Source organism: Uloborus diversus, chromosome 1, assembly GCF_026930045.1.
Source record: "Uloborus diversus isolate 005 chromosome 1, Udiv.v.3.1, whole genome shotgun sequence".
NCBI classification, from domain to species: domain Eukaryota; kingdom Metazoa; phylum Arthropoda; class Arachnida; order Araneae; family Uloboridae; genus Uloborus; species Uloborus diversus.
Genome location: NC_072731.1, coordinates 144,572,695 through 144,595,552, shown reverse-complemented (window position 1 = coordinate 144,595,552; position 22,858 = coordinate 144,572,695). Strand labels below are relative to the sequence as shown.

The window sequence follows — 22,858 nt, the reverse complement described above, 5'->3', positions numbered from 1 at the left end:
GTCTGTCTGTCACACTCGTCACAAAAGATGCTTAATATAGCATAGCAAATGCAGTATTCCATGAAAAAGCATGAAATTTCATAAAAGTCTAATTATTGTGCATCTGATTAAGTATGACACAAAAAAAATTTGATTGAAAAAAATTAATGTGAAAATTTTGGCGTGACGGGTGTGACAAAAAGTTTGTGACGGGTGTGACAAAATCATTGTGACGGGTGTGACAACACTTGAAACACTTTCTAAATTTCAAAATAATTCCTAAATTTAATAGAACAGTTTACATACTTCTTTTTCACAAAAAATTAAAAGATTAAAAAATAGTAATAAATCCTGAAATTCAAAACATTTGAATTTGGCAAGAATTGTAATTATTTAGTATTTCATTTTTCTTTCATTCTTCATAAATTTTCTGATAAATACGAATTATAAGATTAATTTTATATAGACATAACTGTGCCATAGAATTAAATGTGGTTTACATTTTTAAACTGTGACTTTATCTCATATAACTCTATCTCTTTGTGAGAGTTCTTTTGTGATTCTGATGGTGAAGAGATCAAAGTTTCTTTCCAACAACAGAAGCTGTTTTTCTTCAATATTACATCTTTTTACGTCACAGCTCATCAAATACTACAGTCAAAGGCAATGCTGTCATCAAGATGGGACAAATCTATCGAAATAGAAGGCATAAAATCGTTTCACCACTTTCAGGTGTGCGATTCTACAAATCTTTTAATTGGAAAGACTGCTAAGTCTACATTGAAAAAGTAGCTGTCACTTCAACTCAACTAGTAGATCTTCCTCCTAGCAGGATCCTACAACCACCTGAGCTTACAATTGGGGATTTTGTTTTGGTTTCACTTACCACTACAGGCAGCAGTACGAAGCACTGCATAAATAAATTTTATTATGCTACTGTTTTGGACATTGACATCAGGAAAGAAGAAGTAAGTTTAAAATATATGCAGGCTAGTGGACCCCATTGGATTTGGCCAGAAAAAGAAGATATTTCATCTGAAAAAATATCGGTAATTATTAAAAAAGTTGCTCCATCAGCCCTTGTAAGGCGTTGTAACAAGTAGAGGCCATTATAAGTTCTAAAACAATGGTACATATAGGTATAGGATTTAATTTCTTATAAAATGTAAGTATATATTAACTATTGTCAAGCTCACTATTTGTATGTACTCTTCTGTTTGTCTGTACTCTTTAAAAGGTTACTCCACAAGCCCTTGTAACAAGTACAGGCTACTGAAAGTTCTAAAACAGTTGTATGTATGTTTATATAGGTGTTATTTCCAATAAAATATAAGTATATGTTAAGTATTGTCCAGTGTCCAGTTTAATAGTTGTACTGATCACTGTTCTTCAAAAATTTGCTTCTCAAATTCACAACTTGGCACACTGTCACACCCGTCACGCCAGAAAAAAATTCCTACGAGGTAAAAAAATTTAATTATGCTATAAATCTTGTGTTTTAAGTTTCATCTGAATCTCATTCAATAGAAAAAAAATGCTACAGAAATGAAACATTAAAAAATTCACAGGAAATTGTACAAATGCAAAGGTAAGTGAAAACTCATGTCCTGAAAACGTCATACCCGTCACAAAATTTAAAATATTTTTTTTTAAAAATTGAAAACTTCCACAGTTTCATTTTAGCTTAATTATTTAAGCAAATGCATAGGTTAACATCATTTAAAACTTTGTTGGTGTTTACTAAGTTATTAACTGTGTAAAACTCAGATACAACTCTCAAAAATAGCGTCTCAAGGTCACACCCGTCACAATGGAATTGCCCAAAAGTAATTTCGAGAAAACGTATTTAAAGTTTGCTGTCACATTTCGGGCAGTCTGAGTGATTTAATGGTATGTTATACTTATATTTTTTTTACTGCCATCCCTGCCTTATACATTGTTTCTCCCTATACCTCAAAAGACTACCTAGAATGCCTTCTTAAGTATCTTAAAACAGACAAATTAGACGATATCATAAATATCGGTCTCATAACTATGAGAGAGGACGTTGAAAGCGGTCCACCACTGATTATACTCTTCTGGGGAGGGGAGGGGGGATGAAACTCAAAATAGTTACTTTATAAAAAATACAAATATTGCAATTCTGTAAAAATTCCCAATCTCTTATATTGTTTAATTTTTCGACTTTTAAACAAAATGGATTACAGTATTGCCGGGCAAGTTTATAAAATAGGTTCTTAATTTATACTAGTCTTTCTATGTAAATTTTCATCTTGCCACAGAAATTAAAATGTATTTCTGACAATTATATGAACTTCATGTTTGCGTAAACAATAAATTTTTTGGACAGGGGGTGGGGGAGGGTGTACTACAAATTGCCGCCACATAATGAAAACTAAACCTGGTAAACATGATCAAATATTGGATCACCGACTCGTAATTGGGAATGTTATACAGGGTTCGTACGCTCCTTCAAAACTCCTCCAATACTCCTTCATTTCGAAAAAATTTTTGAAGGGCCCTTCAAACTCCTTCATTTTGGTTTGATCTCCTTCAAAACTCCTTCTTTCTTAGTTCAAGACTACATGATCTTCCCTATGACAATAATTTAAATACTTCGATCAACAACTTAAATTCATCACAAAGGCGAAGGTATAAGGGCAATTTTAATGTAGTAATTTCGTATATTTATTTTTTCATAAAAATGTGATTTACAAACTGATCATAGAAGTTATAAAAGTTGAAGACAAAACTATTATTAGATGACTAAGACATTTCATAAATGAAGTAAACCATCTTTAAATGGTGCTTGGCCATTTTTTTCAAGTTTTATGATCATTGCTTTTCCCTCCCACTCTCAGCTGAAAAAAAACAGTTTGTCTAAGTATTATTTTAATATTTAAAAATACATAAGCAGCTGTACAATATTAAGTGATTGTGTAAAAAACAATTATTTAGCAAATCTCAGTTATGATATTGTAAAATGAGTCATCCACACGTGATGTCATGCCTTGGGGAGACTGGTTCATAAAATTGTGACAAAGGGAATAGAGAGGGCGACAAAAAGTTACATCACGCAGTTATTATAACAATATGTTTATAAAAAATATGACATGTGACAAGAGGAGGAATAAGATAAAGTGTGACACTTTTTGATAAAGGGGAAGGGAGTCAAACATGTTAAAAAAAAAGTGCGACATAAGACAGCCCGTTAGTACTCCTTCAAAATCTCATTTTACTCCTTCAAAATTCCTCCAAAACTCCTTCATTTTAATTTTGAAATCAAGTACGAACCCTGTTATAAATTCAAATAAGGTTTAAATTACAAAAATAGGATTTTTATTTTAAATCAGTGAAAATTTGTTGTTAAGAATTAGAAAAATGTTGCGGTGACTGTTTAAACTTACGCAATAAGGCCTTTAAATTAATAACTAAAAGTTACTCTTTTACCTAATTTTCATTAGATATTTCATGAAACAAATTTTATACACATAATATATACTGGGAAATATATTGATAAGTTGCTTCGGTAGTACTACTACTTTTGTACCTTCTTTATGGCTCGTTTGACCTTCTCTTAAGTCTTTGATAAACTTTCGATTTTTTCCACTAATTTTGTTCTTACTATAATTCATCTTTGTTAACAAGTCGTCACATTTTACTTACGCCCACAAACATCTGTTAACTTTTTTCCGGGTTCATAACGATTACTTACATGAAATTGAAACGCTGAAGCATATCGGCCATTATTAGAAATTCTATTGATGCAAGAATGCAAACATCTCGAAAAAAGGTCTTGTCATCGCGACATCAGAAAATGATTATCTGATTAATGCGGACTGAATCTGATTAATGCGGACAAATAGGGGATTCAAACTGTACGAATTAATGAAAGTATCGTAAAAGTGAGTGAGAATAGTTTGGAGGGTGAGAATGATACAAACCTCAGTTTTAACGTAATAAGCGTTTGTAGTGCATTCTGGGCTAGCTCAGTTTCAATAGGCACTATTGTGCAACCTTCTCTGGTGATGAGAGAGTTGTTATCACTGTCAAAGCGACTCACCAGATGAATAACCTGGCGGTAGTGAATTTATTTGTTGTGAGCAACTGGTGCTACGTGTTTATAGGTAGCTCGGAAATTCATGTTGTTGTATTTTCAGTGCAGAAGAAATCACAATTTCAAAAGTACCTTTCAGGGGTGCCCACAGGGAGGGATTATGGCGCAAGTTGCGCCATCAAAATTTGAGGGGGGGGGGATTTTTTTTTTCCAGAAATTTTTTTTAGAACATGAAATTTTTTATTTTTGGAAGGGAAAAAAAATTTAAACTTATTCAACAGGAAGTACATGTATAAATAATACTTTTTTACGTCCTCATTCCAAAATTTATTAGCTGTGTTGCTTTTTCAATAATGGGATCATCAAAGGCGGGATAGAGTCGGTGTCTGTTGCAAGTCTGGATCAGACAATTTGATTTCTTTTTAATTTATTATAAACTAGCTGTGTTGACCGGCTTTGCAAGATCTACCTTGAAAATACAAGTTTTGTCAAGTGATATGTGTTTAACAATTAGGCTTGAACAAAAAATATATAAATTTCTGTAAAATGTCCTTACAGATCGCAGAAAAATAACCAGAAAGGAAAAATTTTGAATCCCTGAATTGCAGGAAAAGCCTCAAAACAAAAGCAAGAATTTTATTTGTTCACAGTCGAGAAAAAAACTGGCAACAGATCTTTCTTCTCAATGATTTTATTGATGTTAATTAAAACCGAGCTCGCTATAGACGATAAATTTCCGATTTGATATTGATGTTCCTTTCTTAAAAATGCGCACAAATTTTCTCCTGTTGATTTTACAGCCTTGTTGATGGTTTTAAAATCAAAGGAAAGTAAATCCACTTCAGGGATATTTTTGCAGGCTTTCAAATCAGATTGAATCGAACCGATCGTATAGTTATTTCACGTAGAAAGACCCTTTTAATGCCATTTAAGGTCCTAAAAGTAAATCTTGAACGGTTCGGTACCTCTTTGCCGCTTGAAAATCCCTCTACGTTCCTTCTCGGACACCCACCTATCTATATGCCAAATTTGGTCGAGATCCGACATGAACTGGATATGTATAGGGAACATGCACAGATATATGCACATATATTCTTTGTTTTATTTATATAGATTTTCTGGAAGTAGCACAGTTCTGTATAGGAATACGTGTAACAGTGATGAGAGGGAGGTTAAAAAGTGGCTGAAATAGAAAGTTTTTTAATTTTTTTTCCCCCTGTTATTTATTTATTGTTCGTAAGAATTTTGACCACTATGCTCTAGCCTTTCATGGATTCATTTGCTCCAAAACAATCCTTAAAAATTAATTTTGAAGTTTCCGAATGACACATTTTTTAGCCAATCACTTGAAAATTAATATACTTTCTTCATAAATTAGCTTAAGTTAATGTAGAATTTTTCATTTCACTTTACTCTCTACCATTTTTAAATTGACTATTGCTTTAATTTATCATTAGATTATTTTTATAGAACTTTCAATGATGTTAGGTTCCACTGTTGGAAGTAGAACAGTTTTTTCTTAAGGTATTTTAATTATTTTTCTCAAACCATTTTTATTTTCTTCTGTATCTTATATGTAAATGTATATAGAAGAAACTATTAGATCCGTGAAAATTTTGAGTTTTGAATTTCGATGTGTGTTGAATTACCTGAATCAATTTGGAGCAGTGGTGGTGATTCGGGGTGGGGGGAGGGCAACCCTCCTTTGGGAAATTTATTTTATTTTCCAATAAAAGAACCTAAACTAGAAATTACATAATTAAATAATTATATGTTTTACTTTGTACATCTGTTTACAAAACATTTTGAACCCCCCCCCCCCCTACTTTTTATGGGAAATTTATTTTATTTTTGAGTTAAAGAACCAAAACTAAAAATTATAAAAAAAAGAAGCAGAAATGTCAAAATTTTCAGAGCATAATTATTTGTTTTACTTCGTACATCTGTTTGTGAAACATAATTTTGCAAAAGCAGTAACTTTTAGTTTATGTATTCATTGTTTAGATAGTAAATCAATTGTTTTATTTAAACAAGCCATACTTGGTTTAGTGAAGTTATTATCAAGTGTTTGTGACATCTCAAAATACTTCAGAATAAGTAATGTCAGTCTAATTCAGGTTGAAGTTTCTTCGAGGGAAGGTATTGTCTACATACAATTCATCAAAATCTTGAGAAAAATGTGAGTTAAATTGCTATATTTACATCAATTTCCACTTATTTGCTCTCAAAACCAGCTCAAACAAAATTTTGTACTTTTTTTCTTCATTTTTTGCTGCACTTTTCTTTTTTTTCTTTTTTTTTTTTCAATTTTTTTTGCCCCCTACCCCACTTATAATGCTCAGTTGCCGCCTTTGATTTTGAGGATTTCCGAAAAATATCTGTCATTGTGAACTTGTGTTTGACCCATCTTTTTTGGATATGCGACTTCAATTCTGGTAAACTTCCAGGGAAGCTCTTCCACTGTAACACCCAAAAAACGCCCTCTTTGCCATTAAGAGTCATCTAAAACTGAGTTTCCAGAACTGCAATTTCGAAATGCAATGCCACCGAACTTCTCCTTCCACTAACATTACCAAAGGTCGATCAAAATTGTGTTTCTTAATCAACAGGTTTGAACGTTTAAGTGGAGAGCCACTCTCCCTTCCCCCACTCTCATCAAAATCATTAAAGATCGTCTTAAATTTGGTTTTCAGGGCTTCAATCTGGAGAAAAAAAAATTCGGGGTGCTTCCAAAAACTCCTTTCCCTAACAACATGAAGGTCGGATACAATTGCGATTTTAATGCTTCAATTTCCGAAAACTGCCTCTCTCCTTAACCATAGATATCCTGAAATCGCAATTTTAAGACTTTAATCTCAAAAATTTTCCAAGGGAGACCTCCCGAATCTCTTTTCTACTTAACATTTCCACCAATAGTTTAAAACTGCGTTTTTAGAACTACTATTTCGAAAACCTTTCGGGGAGAGTCCACAAACCCATCCACTCTCTCTTACATAACAGAAGAGTATCTACAGTTTCTTTTTTGATATTTCAATTTCAAAAAAAATACCTGGGAGGGACCACCAAATCATTCTAATCGAAACCACCAAACCTTCCCAATTAATGTCTAAAACTGTGTTTTTATAACTACAATTTCAAATTTTTTCCAGGAGAGAAACCACCGGACTCCCTTATCTGACTGAATATTATACTTCCACTCTCTGTATTTTTTCATATGTTTGAAAAAAAAAAAAAAAAAAAACTTTACACCTTTTTACTCAAGGGCCATATTGTAAGTTTTGGGAGGTGAGACGTGTCAACCATCCAACAAAATTTTCGTTCAAATGGCAGTAGTTAGCGTTACCCCCCCCTGCCCCCGTTAATTTGCCTGGGAATTAGAAACTCGAAAAAGTTTTACCTTTAACCTTATTCGAAAGCGATAATTTTTTTTTTTTTGGGGGGGGGGGGCGCACCCCTGGTACCTTTCACTTTCATGTTACATAAAGAAAGTGAACCTCCAATTTTCATTCAAAAATAAAATGTTTCAATATTGCTACAGTTATAAATGTGTAAAGTTTACAATTTGGAGGGTGAGTATGGTACGGTAATTAGTCGAAATTTTCGAGGTTGCATTGGGTTATCGGGAAAAATTGCCCAGGACAAATCATGGGTGTAGATGCAAGTGAGTTTAAACAATGTTGAAGAGAGGTAAGTTTTGGCAGTGGCCTGAAAAAGATAAGATTTGCTATCCATCTTTAAAAATTATGAAGAAAATAAAGCCTTTGTTTTATCTTGATTTTATGATCTACCTGACTCTCCAAAGTTCAATTTTCAGCATTACATCTACAACTCTCCCGTTAAAATATAAGAGAGGTAAAGTATGGTACAAACCACCAAAAACTATATGAAAACGTCGAAACATGTGCTGTACCATTGTCACACGTAATGAGAGGGTGAGAATAGTACAAAGAAAAACTGCTCTGGGTGGGATGTGGGTAAAGTTTCAAATTATTTCAGCTTTAGAGTCGAAAGCCAAGGTCCTAAACTATAATAATAACGCAACTTGTCAGAAATGTACTAAAACTGTACCGTAGTCACCCGCTTCTACGGTATGGTTTAAACAAAATAACCAAAAAAGTAAGTCAAGGTACATAAACTACTGTGTGCAGTAAAAATTGTATTTTGAATTCAGGAGAATAAAACATGAAACTGAAGAGAAAGTTTGTAAAATGCCTTACAAAATACGGCTTACAGAAATACATTATTATGCTAAATCTCATTTATTTATACAGTGTAACATCTAAATGGCTGTACAGATAAATTCTAATCCAGTTCAATAATGTTCTGAATAGTAAGTAGTTACTGTGTTGAATTAAAATCCTACTAGCATGGTCACGCACACAGACCAGTAAGAACCCTCGTTGCGTAGAGATACTGTACGTCATAGAAAAAGACAAGTAGGCTGAACAAGTTTTGGCTAAGTATCGACCTTTACTACATTCTCCATGACGAGTCGGGGATTATATAAATTCACCGGTAAAAGTGATAAATAAGGCAAAATATTCAATAATTTATCGCATTTACCAATTTCAATCACCGAGGAGTTTACAAAATCATCAGATTTATCACATTTACCGTAACATATATATAAAGGGAAAATAATTATATGAATATTATTATATGATAATTATATAATAAAATGAACCTAGAAGTAAGTGAAATATTTCCGCAGAAATAAAGGGGTTTGGGGTTTTTTCCTGGAAAAGTTTTGAAATTGCAGTACTAAAAATACATTGGTGCGATATTTGGTTATGTAAGGGGGGGGGGGGGGTTAAGAGACCCGCCCCCTGAATTTTTTCGAAATTAATCTTCTTTTCCTGATTGTAGACCAGCTTTGGTAACAATATGAAATAAGATGGAGATGAGAGTTATAAAAACAAAATTTTAGATAATATTGGACATCCCTGAATAGATAATTACAGTAAGCTTGTGAAGGAAAGAACACCTAATTTTCTTCAATCCATAAGCTCACTTTTCACTGAAAAATGGTTCTTTTTTTCCTCAAAACATGTGTTTGTAAATTAATGCTTCATTTAATATTATTTTTATGATACAGTACAACCTCGATATCTTGAATCTCTCGGGAAGTAAAAAAAATCGAGATATAGAGGTTTTGAGTTATCAAGGTTTTGAAAAAAAAAAACTGTTACTAGTCATTATTTTTTTTTTCTACATGTATCTACATGTCTCACAATGACATGTAGATATATCATATTAAATACAAATACAAATACAAAAGTGACGACCAGCAACAGGCTCTGGGCTCAGCTAGACTGATCCTAGTCAATTTATAATCCCCAGTGAAGATCAATGGCCCTCTTAAAACTATCTACTCCCTTGCTCATTACCACCTCTTCTGGTAAACTGTTCCAAGGTTCCACTACCCTGCTATAATAATAATTTTTCCTAATATCCATGTTAGCCTGAGATTTAAATAGCTTAAAACAATGACCCCTTGTCCTGTTTTCAGTGCTAAACTTCAACCCCGTAACATCTTATGCAAAAACTAATAATTCCTTTTAGCACTTAACTAAGTTTTAAATATATTTACATACCTGTTTTGATGTGACGACAATAGCTAGTTACCTAATTTACAGGGTAAGAAAAGAAAAATTATTAGAAGAAAAAGTCTTTAATTAAAGTCTGCTTTCTCACACAGTTCTTTTGAATCTGCACAGTTTATTCTAAGGCAGGAATGGCACCAAATGATTCTGCTCCAATATTTTCTGTTGTTTCAAGAAATTGCTGTAGCAATTGCACTGCATTCTCAGCTTCTTTTATGGAGACTTGTTCAAACTCTTGTGGTTGCTCAATTCCTTCGCTTTCTTTGTCAGAAACCTCTGCAGTTAAAATTGAAATAATTTCTTGATTAGTCATTGTGCCACATGTTTGAAGTTCATTATCTACGTTCAAAAAATCATCGAATGAATGGTCAGTCTCGTATTTTTTTGTACTGAAGCCCATTGATCTGGATTCAAATTTTCCTCTTTGATTGTGTGATTGGTGGAATCCATATCCTCCTTTTAACTAGCAGGAAACTTTGATAAAGCAGTTTCTTACGGTCTTTAACATTTCTCCATGCAAAATCAGCCATGTGCATAGCTTGCAAAATGTTAATTAAAAAATTGCAAGCTTTATCTTCAACAACGCTATCCAGACTTCTCACGAGTTGCACTTTGTAACCAACTTTGAAGCTATGGATAATTTCCCTGGTCGAGTGGCTGCAATGTCAAAGTTGTATTTGGGGGCAAAAACTTCACAGTGTAATATTTTTCAGAGCTGGGAGATTAACGCGAGCATTACAATTATTGATGCAAAGGAGAATGTGTCTTTTTTTTTCATTTGACATTTTTTTATCAATCCCCTTCAGCCAGTTCGAGAAAATTTCGTTGGTCATCCAAGCTTTTGCATTAGTTTTATAGGCCACGGGAAAAGACTTCACTTTTCCAAAGCACCTGAGGTTTTTCAAAGGGGGGGGGGGAGCTTTTCTTTTCCACTTTGATTTGCAGCCAGGAGCACAGTAACGCAAAGCTTACTTTGCTTGCCACCTCTGCTTTCTTCTCCCTTGAATACAGCGGTTTTGTAAGGCAAGCGCTGAAAGAACAATCCAGTTTCGTCAGCATTATACACATCATATGGTTTGCAGTCTTATAGAAGAGAAGGCAGTTCTGCGAGCCACACTTTTCACGGGTTTGTGGATCGACAGAAGCACTTTCACCACAAAGTTTCCGAAAAACGATGTTGTGTCTCTTTTTAAAGTTTTCCAACCAACCCTTGCTGGCTCTAAATTCGTTTTCTGCTCCCATTTCTTTTGCAAAATCTTCTGCATTTTGCTGCAACATGAGTCCACTCATAGGAATGTTCTGATCGCGGCAATGAATAAATCATTTTCTCACACATTCCTTTACTTCAGGATAAACAGATTTTTGAATTTTAATTTTTTTCCAATTTCCCTGGATGGTTATTTATTGTTGAAAGGTTTACTGGTAAGAATTTTAAAATTAGCAACAATTTCAATTTTCTTCATCAGCATGTTTTCATCAACAAACTTCAAATTTTAATTTTAACCTCAATTGGTAACACACTCAATTTATGCTTTTCACCAGCCATTTTGCAGGAGTTAAAAATTAGACTGAAGAAGAAAGCGTTTTCGCTGGAAAACCGGTCAACTACGAAAATTCGATCCCCTGTTGTCAAAGTGATCACATGTTCCAAACAAGTAAAAAAGAGAAAGGATCTATCCTTTAGAGAGAGCAGATAAAAGACGTCAGCATCCCCCTCATATCAACGCTCCCCTATTCTCTTACCCCAATCCTCTATTCTCATATTTTCCAGGAAAAAAGGGTGAATGGCTACATGCAGATGTCTGCATAACTGGTTCTGCTACAGAACTTTCCAATTGAAAAGCATCAATTAAATCTTGCATCTGTGGAAAAAATTTAGACATAACGAGGGTTTTGAAAAATGAATTTCGAGATAACTCTAGAAAATACTTAAGAGTTTTATGCAAAATACAGGGGATTTTTTTTTTTTTTTTTTTTTTGAGATATTAAGCGTTTCAAGATAAGGAGGTTCGAGATATCAAGGTTTGACTGTATATACTTTAGCATAATTTGATTAATTTCACTGCATTTCTATTATGTAAAGTTGTAAAAAATGTATTTGAGATCTCTCTAAAATGTATTTCTTTTTGATTACAGAACTGGGATCCTGATGTAAGGTAAGAAGGAACTTTTTTTCTTATATTTTTATGGGAAGCAAGGAAGGAAAATAAATTGTTGGCTTGAATGCTAAGTGAAATTTCCTAAGCTTAGAGGTTTGAAGAAATTGTCATCTAAAGTTCTAAAGAGGCCTTTGAAAAAATGTTTTATTGCTACAGTGATTTTTTGCAAATGCAAGGCAATGGGGATTGACACCATCACAAATTACTGGAAACTTATGCGAAAAATAAAAATTTTACACGGTTAGGATGATTGACATAATTTTGAATCGTTTACTTTCTTGGAGGAAGTAAAGGATTATTTCTCTACCGAAAGATTTCCCACAAAATTCACTCTAAATTTCCATTTTAATCAATCAATTTTGACTAATTTTTACATAATGTGTAAATGTACTTGTATGAGCAGGTTGGATAACTAAAAAATTCTTCTTGGTAATGTTTAAAAAAAAAATTTTTTTGGTTGTATCAATGTCCAACTTTTTCAAGTTTTTGTCTTTTTTGTATGTACATTGAATTTCCCCTTGCAACCAACTTAAAAGGGCTCCAAATTTTATTTGATACAAATACAAATACAAAAGTGACGACCAGCAACAGGCTCTGGGCCCAGCTAGACTGGTCCTAGTCAATTTACAATCCCCAGTGAAGATCAATGGCCCTCTTAAAACTGTCTACTCCTTTGCTCATTACCACCTCTTCCGGTAAGCTGTTCCAAGGTTCCACTACCCTGCTAAAATAATAATTTTTCCTAATATCCATGTTAGCCCGAGATTTAAATAGCTTAAAACAATGACCCCTTGTCCTGTTTTCAGTGCTAAACTTTAGCCCCGTAACATCTTTCGTTTTAATAAATTTAAACAGCTGAATCATGCCCCCTCGGTCTCTTCTTTGCTCAAGACTGTACATTTTTAGCCTTCTAAGCCTGGAATCATAATCTAAGTGGGAAAGTCCACTTATTAGCCTTGTAGCCCGCCTTTGAACCCTTTCCAATACATTAATGTCTTCCTTAAGATAAGGAGACCAAAATTGAACAGCATACTCCAAATGGGGTCTTACCAAACTTCTATATAAGGGCAGAAGAACTTCTTTAGATTTATTTGAAATAGATCTATTGATAAACCCAAGCATCTTATTGGCTTTGTTACTAGCAATGCTGCACTGTTGGCTAAACTTTAAATCCTGACTTATTAGGACCCCCAGATCAGTAACTTTGTCTGCCTGACTAATGACTGAACCTTGCAAATAATAACTTGTACACTTATTTCCATGCCCTAAATGTAGCACTTGACATTTCCCAACATTAACAGCCATACCCCATTTATCAGCCCACTCCGTAATATGATCTAGATCCTCTTGCAGCTGATTTGCTTGTTCTTCATTTTCTACAGTCCCCATAACTTTGACATCATCAGCAAAACAATTCATGTTCCCAGAAATATTTTTGTGAATATCGTTCATAAAGACAATGAACAAAACAGGCCCTAACACTGATCCTTGAGGAACCCCACTTAAGACCTCACTCCAATTAGAATAATTTCCCCTTACAACTACTCTTTGTTTCCTTCCGGTCAGCCAATTTTTTACCCAAATGAAAGTTTTCCCTCCTGTTCCTATATCAGCTAATTTGCTAAGTAGAGCAACATGCGGTACCTTATCGAAAGCTTTTTGAAAATCAATGTAAACAACATCTACAGGCTTCTTATTGTCCAAAGCCATGATAACTTTGTCATAGAAATGTAATAAATTAGTTGCACAAGATTTACCTTTCCTGAAACCGTACTGAAAACTAGTCAATAGATTATTAGTCTCTAGAAAATTTACTATCTTAATTTTCATCAATGTTTCAAAAATTTTGCAAACCACCGAAGTTAGACTCACAGGTCTATAATTTCCCGCACTCCCTTTAGACCCTTTCTTGAAGAGCGGTGTAATGTTAGCCAGCTTCCAGTCCTCTGGCACTGTCCCCGAATTATAAGAAGCATTGAAAATGTTTGCGATTACATCTGCTAATTCCTCTGCACATTCAACTAAAATTTTCGGATAAATATTATCTGGCCCCGGAGCCTTAGTCTCTTTAATTTTTTTTCAAATGAAGTAAAACGTCATCCCTGGAAAATACAAAGTCCTCAAGCTGTACTATAGCTTGTGTCTTGTTGGTGTCAACTGTTGAGATACAGTTATCGTTAAAAACACTCGAAAAAAAGTTATTAAGAACATTAGCAATATCACTATCGTCCTGAATTAAAATTCCGTGCTCATCAACCAGTGGCCCAATATGACTATTTCGAACTTTCCCCGAATTAGCGTATGCAAAAAACCTCTTGGGATTCCTGTTTATGTTATCTGCCAGTCTTTGCTCCAACTCTCTTTTATGAATCCGTACCAAATACTTAAATTTACGCCTTGCCTTACAATATTAGAGCCTATCTGCACTGTGACCTAATTCTCTAAACCTATAAAAAGCAGCTTGCTTGTAATTTAGAGCGTCTTTAGTTTTCCTGGAGAACCACATTGGCCAAATTTTAGTGTTGACACCCTTTCTCCTAAAAGGAACATGATCCCTAACCGTATTCGCTAGATTTTCCTTAAACTCTGCCCACTGAAGATTCACATCGCTATTGTCCAATCCAGAAGAAAAAACTGCTTTCAAACTCTGCCGAAGTGCCACAAAGTCAGTATTTCTGAAATTGGGCACACACCTAAAATTCTCTACTTTGTGCATATCAAATTTAATCCCAAACCTAATACTGTTGTGGTCACTATCTCCAATGTGTTCCCCTACACATAACCCCTGAACAGAGCCTTCCATGTCGCAGAAAACTAGATCTAAAATCGTATCCTGTCGAGTACCCTGAGTTACAATTTGATCTAAGAAACAGTCACCAATTACTTTCAAAAAATCCTCTTCTCTGCCATTACTATGGTAAAAAATATTCCAATCAATTCCTGGAAAATTAAAATCTCCCATTATGATGACTGACCCCTTGCTAGAAATGTCACTAATAATACTAAACATCTGTTCGTCTTGACCCTGGCTTAAGTTGGGTGGCCTATAAATATTCCCCAAACGTAGTTTTTTGCCCCCATTACTAATCAACTCCAGGCAAATCATATCAATCTCATTAGGTTTATCATTAATTACCAATTTGTTGCAAATTAAAGTGTCTCTGACATAAAATAAAACCCCACCACCTCTTTTACCTACTCTATCTTGTCTAAACAAATTATACCCAGCAATAGATAATAAATCATCATCACTTTCGGTAGCCCATGTCTCGGTAACTCCAATAATATCCAACCTCTCGTCTATAATTATGCTTTTCAATTCTTCCATCTTGTTCCTAATACTACCAGCATTTGTATAAAAAACCTTAAGTAAGCCCATCTTACTTTTATTTAATGCTGCACGATTGTTTGAATCCCAACTGTTAAAATCTTTTCTCTTATTAGCCACCCTATTTCCGTTTCTACTAAAATCCCGATAGTTAGTACCCTTTCGAATTCTGCTCCTTAAACCATGCCCCCCATTCCAACTTAGTTTTTTGATTCTGAAGCCTCTAAAACCAAACCACTTACCATTTTGACCCCTGTAGAGCTCAGATGTAGGCCATCCCTAGCAATCCAATCTCGTTTACATCTACTCCACACATCAATAAACCTGATACTATGCTTAACGCAAATTTCCTTGAGTACCAGGTTCATACACCTAGCCCGTTGGTTTAACCAACACCTACGCACTCCATACCTGGGAAGCAAACCAACCACTTGGACATTTGCCGAACAGCTGGTTGCTTTGTCCAACAGGGAATCCCATTCCTTTGTAAACTCATCATTGTTACTATGGCCTACATCGTTAGTTCCCACCCACAAAGTAACTACATCCTCTTTATTAAATACCCCCTTCTTTTCAGCAACCCTATTTACATCTCTCACCCGAGCACCTGGCAAACAACATCTAGCCACCTTACGTCTAACTCTGCCTATTGAGTTTCCCACCTCACGCACCATTGAATCTTCCAAAATTATACCCTTTGTTTCCCAGTCAGTCGCCTCAGCAATAACTTTCCCCTTTACCTCTGGAATTTTCCCACTATCTAACACACAGCTAATTCCCACATCCTTTTTACTAACTTCCTCCTTTAATTCTGGAATATTCCCACTATCTAACACACAGCTAATGCCAACCTCCTTTTTGCTAACTTCCCCCTTTCCCTCTGGAGTGTTTACCCCATCTACACGCCTACAGCCTAATGCTAACTCACCCTCCAAAGTAAGCATCCTAACTCTGATTGCTGAGAGTTCAACACAATTTGTGCAAATGAAATCCTTCTCAGACTCATCCTTCCCCTGGAATTTCATTGTAATGAAATTCAAGCAATGAAATGAGAAGCAAATTGGGACTGAAAATTTATATTGCTGAAAATGATTTTTCGTTGCACTTCGATTTCAGTTAGTGTAGTAATTTAGGGGAATGAGATTGGGTGCAGTTCCTCAATTTTTTTTTTAATCGCACATGAAATTTGGTTACTCGACTTTAGTTATTTACTTATTATTGAGCTTCAAATTGATTTCATGCATTTATAAAAAACAGTTATGAGATAATTTTGATTTTTTTTTTTTTTTTTGCATTTGTACATAGAAATTATTTTGTTTTATATCATTATGTTTTTATGTTTGCTTTCAGAGAAGACATGGAGGCATTTTTGACTGAACTTGTCCCTGAGGTAAATTTACATAGCTTGTCTTTCCTTATAGTTTTGCTGTTTACAAAATAATATAAAATGAATTTTTTTTTTAACTTTCAGAGTACACCATTCAAACATTCCTGTGAAGGTCCTGATGATATGGTGAGTTTATTTGTCTTAAAAGTTTTTAAAAAGAAAAGTAATTCCTCTCCCTGTACTTGACATTATTATAATTAGGTATTGAAATTGTCTTAAATAGTTGAGGGAATTTTATTCTGGAGAAGCAAAGTCAACGAAAAGATACGAAAACATTGTCATGACAGTGCTAGTTTTACATTTAAAAAAAAGGAATGTATAATTGTGCTTCATTTTAATTAACATATGCATCCTGTGTACAGTTGAATCCCGCTACAACACAATCAACTCACGCGAAATGGCTATAACGAGAGTTTTTCATGAGTAATGAATTTTTTAGTGTAGACACAAATTACTCGCCTGCAACATGAAAATTTTCGGGAAAGAGCGGCGGAGAGTTAGAATGGCACTAAATATTGGTTTTGTGAATGGACTTTCATCCCTTTAACATCACTGAAAGCGGAAGTTCACCCACTGTATTAGTTTAAACAATGCTTTATTTTAGTTTATACAAATAACTGCTCCGATTCTTAAGGTTTTTTTTTCCTTTTACATATGAACGTTGATAAAATACATTCTGATAACATTCTGATCGCGCTGCATAAACCTTCTTCAGTTTTTAAATTATAAATATATTTACTATATCTATACTGTTAAGTGCTATAATAATGTTGTAGTGTACATACTGTAAGTACCATACTGCTTTATTTTAGGTTTTTCTCCCCCATTAATTGATTTTGTGCTAAATTACAGAATTTTATGTCGAATAATAACGCTTTTTCTGAAATACAGAAAAAGTCGGTTCTTTGTAAAAGATACTGCAATATATAGTTAATAAATGGTTTGAAACAATATGAGAAATGTTTACAAACGTCTGAAACAATTGGGTTTGCCTATAAAAAATTACTAAATATAAATGTTCCACAATGCGAAATTCCAACTTACGCAAGCAGGGTCAGATTTGGTAGTGTGGAGACCCCTAATCAGGGTTCAAAAAGATCATCATATTTTCGAAAATATCTGATACTTTGATATATATCCGAATATTTTGATATATATATGTATATATCCGATATTTTCCTTTTTTTTGACCCATGCAAGTTTGGATATTTTGTAAAAATTATATTGTGGGGGCCCCATTGTTGGGGAGGCCCAGGGGCAGTAGCCCCGCCTGCCCTCCCTTAAATCCGGCCCTGTAGGCGAGGTGTCTTGGAATGCATCCCTCGCGTAAGTCGGGACTCGACTGTATAAATATAATTTTAATACTTTGTGTCATGATTTCTACACTTAAAAAAAAACCTAACAGCTTAAAATAAAAAAGTGTCCTTTTCAAGTGCTTGAAAATCCTGAAAAATGTTTACATATATGTTTAGTCCTTGAATTTGGTGATCTATTTTCAAAAAGGTAACTTCAAAACAGCATCAAAAATTGTTTTGCCACCATTTCTCAAGGAGTTTCTTCAATTTTATTTGTACGCTCTGAAAATAGGATTTTTTGCAGAAAAATCCGATTATTTTGAAAAACATATTTTTACTATTATTATTATTATTATTGAAAAAACAGCTATAAATTTAGTGCATTGAAAGATTTGATTTATTTAAGAGTTACTTAAATAAGTTTTAACCAATAATTCTTTTAATAAAAATTAAAATTTTTGAGAACTTGCCAAGATTGAACTTGTGTTTCGCCAAAATTGTATGCTGTGTTTGAGATTTCAACCCTTTTGCATCTTGTGCATCTTGTAAGATTTTCAATTATGTAAAAGTTGAAAGTTATTTTAACCCTTTAAATGCCGCTCTATGTTCCAAGTGTAAAATATTGAATTGCTTCATGAAAAGAGAACTCTTAGGCATCCCTTTACACAATGCAAGAAGGAATTTTCGAAAAAATTTTTTTAATCTAATATTTTGGAAATGTTCCCGTTTGGGAACATTGGCGTGTTACGTTAAGTTTTTTACTAAGGTTTTTAATTGATTATGCTTTATGCTCGATATACCTTTCAGTTTTGTATTTTTGCAGAAATGCTTTATATACATGGTACTATTTGTCACATTCATTTCAATTTCAAATATTTCAAAATATATAAAAGTTAAAAAAAAAAATATGTATTTGTAAACAAATTTATTAAAAATTTGATACTAATAACGTGAAATCCAAGAGTCGGAGTCAGTCATTTTTTTCTCTGTGTCTAAATTTTTTCCAAAGCTACGGAGTCGGAGTTGGGGAGTCGGAGTCCCATTAAGTTTCAGGTCGGAGTCGACTGCTCTAAAATTTAAGTAGCCGGAAGTTGGTCAACAAGAGCTATTTCAAACAAAATTTGTTTCAAATAAATTTGCCTCTTAATTCGGGATCAAGATCGACTTTGTTTCCCCGTAGGTGCTCATGTTAAGGGATTTGAACTGTTCGAAATTGAACGAAAAAATGTTCAAATTCAAAAAAAGGAAATATATGGGAATGAGGTGTCCTTGCCGAGATCTTTCGAAAAAAAAAATCATTTGAGTTGGACAATTCACCCAAAAGTTATTGGAGGGGGACAGACAGATAGACCAACAAAAGCATTTTCCCCATCTCAGTATCCTACTTTCATATTTTAATTTTTTAAATTTTTTAAATTTGGGCAATTCCACGGTTACTCTTGTTACATTTATAATGGTATATTTTTAGTTTTACATTCATTTTTAAGATTCTTTACGTAAAATCATCAACTTTTTTGCAAAATAATAAAGAAAAGGGCCTGCTTTTCCTTTCTATACAAGAAAAACATGATTAAATATTTTCGATTTTTTGAATGATTCATCCGAAGTATGGTTACTCTTGTTACCTAAAAAGGACATGAAGTTTGTAATGTCGTACGAAAATATTTTTTTTATCTAAACTATATTACAAAATAATGAAATTTTATGCTTTTCCAAGAGAGGAAGGATTATTTATTAAATGACAGTAATTTCAAACTTTTAAATTTTTATTTAAAATTTACTAGCAGAAAAATTCTTGGTTACTCTTGTTACAAATTTATTGGTTACTCTTGTTACCCATACATTATAAAATGTGATTAGTAGTTTTAAAGCATATAAGTACAAATAATATGCTTTTACTCAGTGGCGTAGCTAGACCCGACTTTCGGGGGGGGGGGGGTTACTTCTTTTATCTCTCTCTCTCTCTCTCTCTCTCTATATATATATATATATATATATATATATATATATATATATATATGTGTGTGTGTGTGTGTGTAATCGCTTGGAATTTTTTCCTTTTCTTCTTTTTTTTTCTTTCTCTTCTCTCTTCTTTTTCTCTTTTTTTTTTGAGACTAACTTTTCGGGGGGGGGGGGGGGGGGTTTGTCCCCCAAACCCCCCCCCCTTAGCTACGCCCCTGCTTTTACTGGCATATTTATTTAATTGCTTGGAAGCAAAAATGATTTCATGAATTAACTACAGTGGGATAACTTAGTTTTTTTACAATTTTCTCCCTTTTGTAAAGAATTTGATCAGGGACTTTAGGCCATTTCCAGTTGTTCCCTGCTGGAATCATCACAGTTACAGAGTATGAGTCTTGGACTTATCTGGTTATTTCACCTGGGAAAAATTTGTTTTCATAATCAGCCAGTACCCATTCTCCGATCTTGTAATCATCATCTTTTGCCTTTAGATCATAATGAGGAGTCACTATTCGGCCCTCAGGTTTTCCATTCACTACTAAAAAATAGTGTTTTTTTTTATCCCCATTATCGGAAAACTATCAGCAAAAATTGATTTTAAGTCTAAAAGGTTATTCCTTTCAATAATTTGTTTGGGCTCCAGGTTTATTATGTCAGTTTTTGTTGACAGACTTGCTTTGATAAAATCTGAAGCATTGCGTATCATATAACGTCGATTTTTAGTGTTAAGGTTAACACCTCGTTTTGCAACAGCTCCTATTCCACCTACTGGGCCCTTGCCATGTGATGTGGGGAAAAAGTTCCATGCAATAATAACATTTATGTTTTTCTTGGATGTTTGTAAGAAAAAATGTTTTAAGAGGACATCACATACTGGTTTTTGAATTGAGATGCAGGCTCATCAGACCACACATATGGCTTGGACTTCAATATGGCTTGGAAGTTTTTCCAAGATAAAGTCCACATAGGCAATCACAGTTTCTTTACTATGTGTCAAGTCATCTAACACAAGGACTAGTGGATGTATATTGCCATCATAATAAAGAGCTGATGTAAAAAGGCTAATTTGTGACTGGTCCCAGTGCGCAGCTTGGATTTTGTCCTGAAACATACACTTGTAGTTTTCGGAAAAATCAATTTTGTATGAGTGACATACCAAATATCTTGTTTAGCTTGCTGTCTTGTGGACTTAATGACTTGTAGAAACTTAATGTAGAATGCATATAGAACATATGAGGAGAATTACTATGATCTGCAAGAACATGTGTTATAGTTTGCTAGAGAGATTCTGATCTTAACTAATACCGAGTATAGTTGTTAGCATACAGAATAAGAGTTAAGATGTTTTATTGAGACTTTCTAGCATCTAGCTGTCATTGTAGTTAATAAAAGTTAGAAAAAAGTAACAAATGTAATCAATTAATTTAAATGCTTGTGGTTACTCTTGTTACAAAAAAATAACGGTTACTCTTGTTACAAATTTAAATTTTAAATAAGTATTAATATTTTGTACAAATTCAATTTTTTTTTATGGGCTATTAGTTGCATGCAAGTAAGCAGCATATCTATATCAGTAGTTTTGATTTTGGAGAACTATTTATTGCTCAGTATAAACTTTTACATATTTTGGTTACTCTTGTTACATTTCAAACAGAAAATTAAAATATATATATATTTTTAAAATATACATTTTAAATAAATATTTTTTTAATGGTAACCAATAGAGAAATACCTAATTATACCGTAAAAAATAAAATCCTAACAAAACAAAAAAAATTGTGTTATAAATTTTAATTTTGAAATTTGCTTTGAAATGTCTTCATTTTCGATACAAAGAAATGATATTTTGTTCACCATTTTATAAAAAATATAGCATCCGAATATTTAAAATGTTTCCAGTTTATTTTTCTTTGGACTTTTTACTAAAAAACGATGTATAACACATCCATGTAGTACAAAGAAAAAAAATCACCTATCATGTCCTACTTTCCATGGAATTGCCCATTTATTTTTGACTTTTTTTTTGTGATATTTTAAAGATGCATTAAGCCTTACTTTCTGCTTTTTTGTCTGACTTGTACTGGTAAAGTAGGACAAAAAAAAAATAATGATTGGGGGCCTGGAAAATCTCTGGAAAATCTCACATGACCAGGGAAAGGAATTTATTGCTAACAGATTGAAGCCTAGGCGAGGTACTTGAGAAGAGCTGTAAACATTTTCATTTCTATATACAAAGGGATTTTTCGATATCACTCCCACACTAAAACTGGAGATGAAGGGGAGGGTGGGGGCGAAAAGGGGAACAGTGAAAGGTCAAATTGTCGCCTTCCTGCTTTTAGATGCATAAATAGAGGTTGTTTTCAATTCTTAGGCTTACAATAATCAGATAAGAGAACTTACGCAGCAGCGTAAATTGCCCACTTTTGTATATTGGATCACACATATGTTCCCGATCGGAAACAGCAAAGTTTGTTCGCTAATAGGTTCTACATTTTTGTTGGAAATTATTATTGATCATGTTTGGTCATCAAAAGGATCCCTATTTATTGTTACTCAAAAATATCAAAACAATTAAGCATTTTTCAAAAACTAAATAAATTTTTTAATCGGTAAAAAAGCACATTTTTGCGAATTTTTGTAGAAAAAAGTAATTGTAAATTAGACCTAGTTTTTCTTTCAAAAAATCAGGTCTATTTTTGGCAATAAATAGAAAAAAAATTAAATCCCCCCAAGCAAAACTTTATTTTTTACGATTTTTTAAAGTTGATGTTCCCATTTGGGAACATTGGCGCTTTAAAGGTTCACTCTTACTGCCTAAAATCTGCTTTTTTTTTATTTTAACGTTACATTCTTTTCTTTAAATTAAATTTAAGTTATTAAATAATTGACTGCTGCAATCATCGCTGTTATTTACTGAATCTATAGCTTCAAGTACCGGCACTCTTTAACTGCATGTGGCTAAAAACGATGTATCAGATGCCAAACTTTTGTGGACATTGCATGATCAAAAATCATGGCTTGTATAAAGCAAACAAGCATTGGGAAAATATTTTACCATACATTTCCCGACATCACAGCAAAATTTTAA

At 33.5% G+C, this 22,858-nt stretch overlaps 1 protein-coding gene across 1 annotated transcript in view; it reads left to right on the top strand.

Annotated features, from left to right (window-relative positions):
* The window catches only part of LOC129221804 (UPF0047 protein YjbQ-like), a 42,986-nt gene that overhangs the window by 2,462 nt on the left and 17,666 nt on the right, over positions 1 to 22,858 (top strand). Inside the window, exons 3-5 of the mRNA XM_054856194.1 lie at positions 11,776 to 11,795; positions 16,477 to 16,516; positions 16,598 to 16,639. Coding sequence (XP_054712169.1) covers positions 11,776 to 11,795; positions 16,477 to 16,516; positions 16,598 to 16,639 — 102 coding nt within the window. The remainder of the gene's footprint in view (positions 1 to 11,775; positions 11,796 to 16,476; positions 16,517 to 16,597; positions 16,640 to 22,858) is intronic.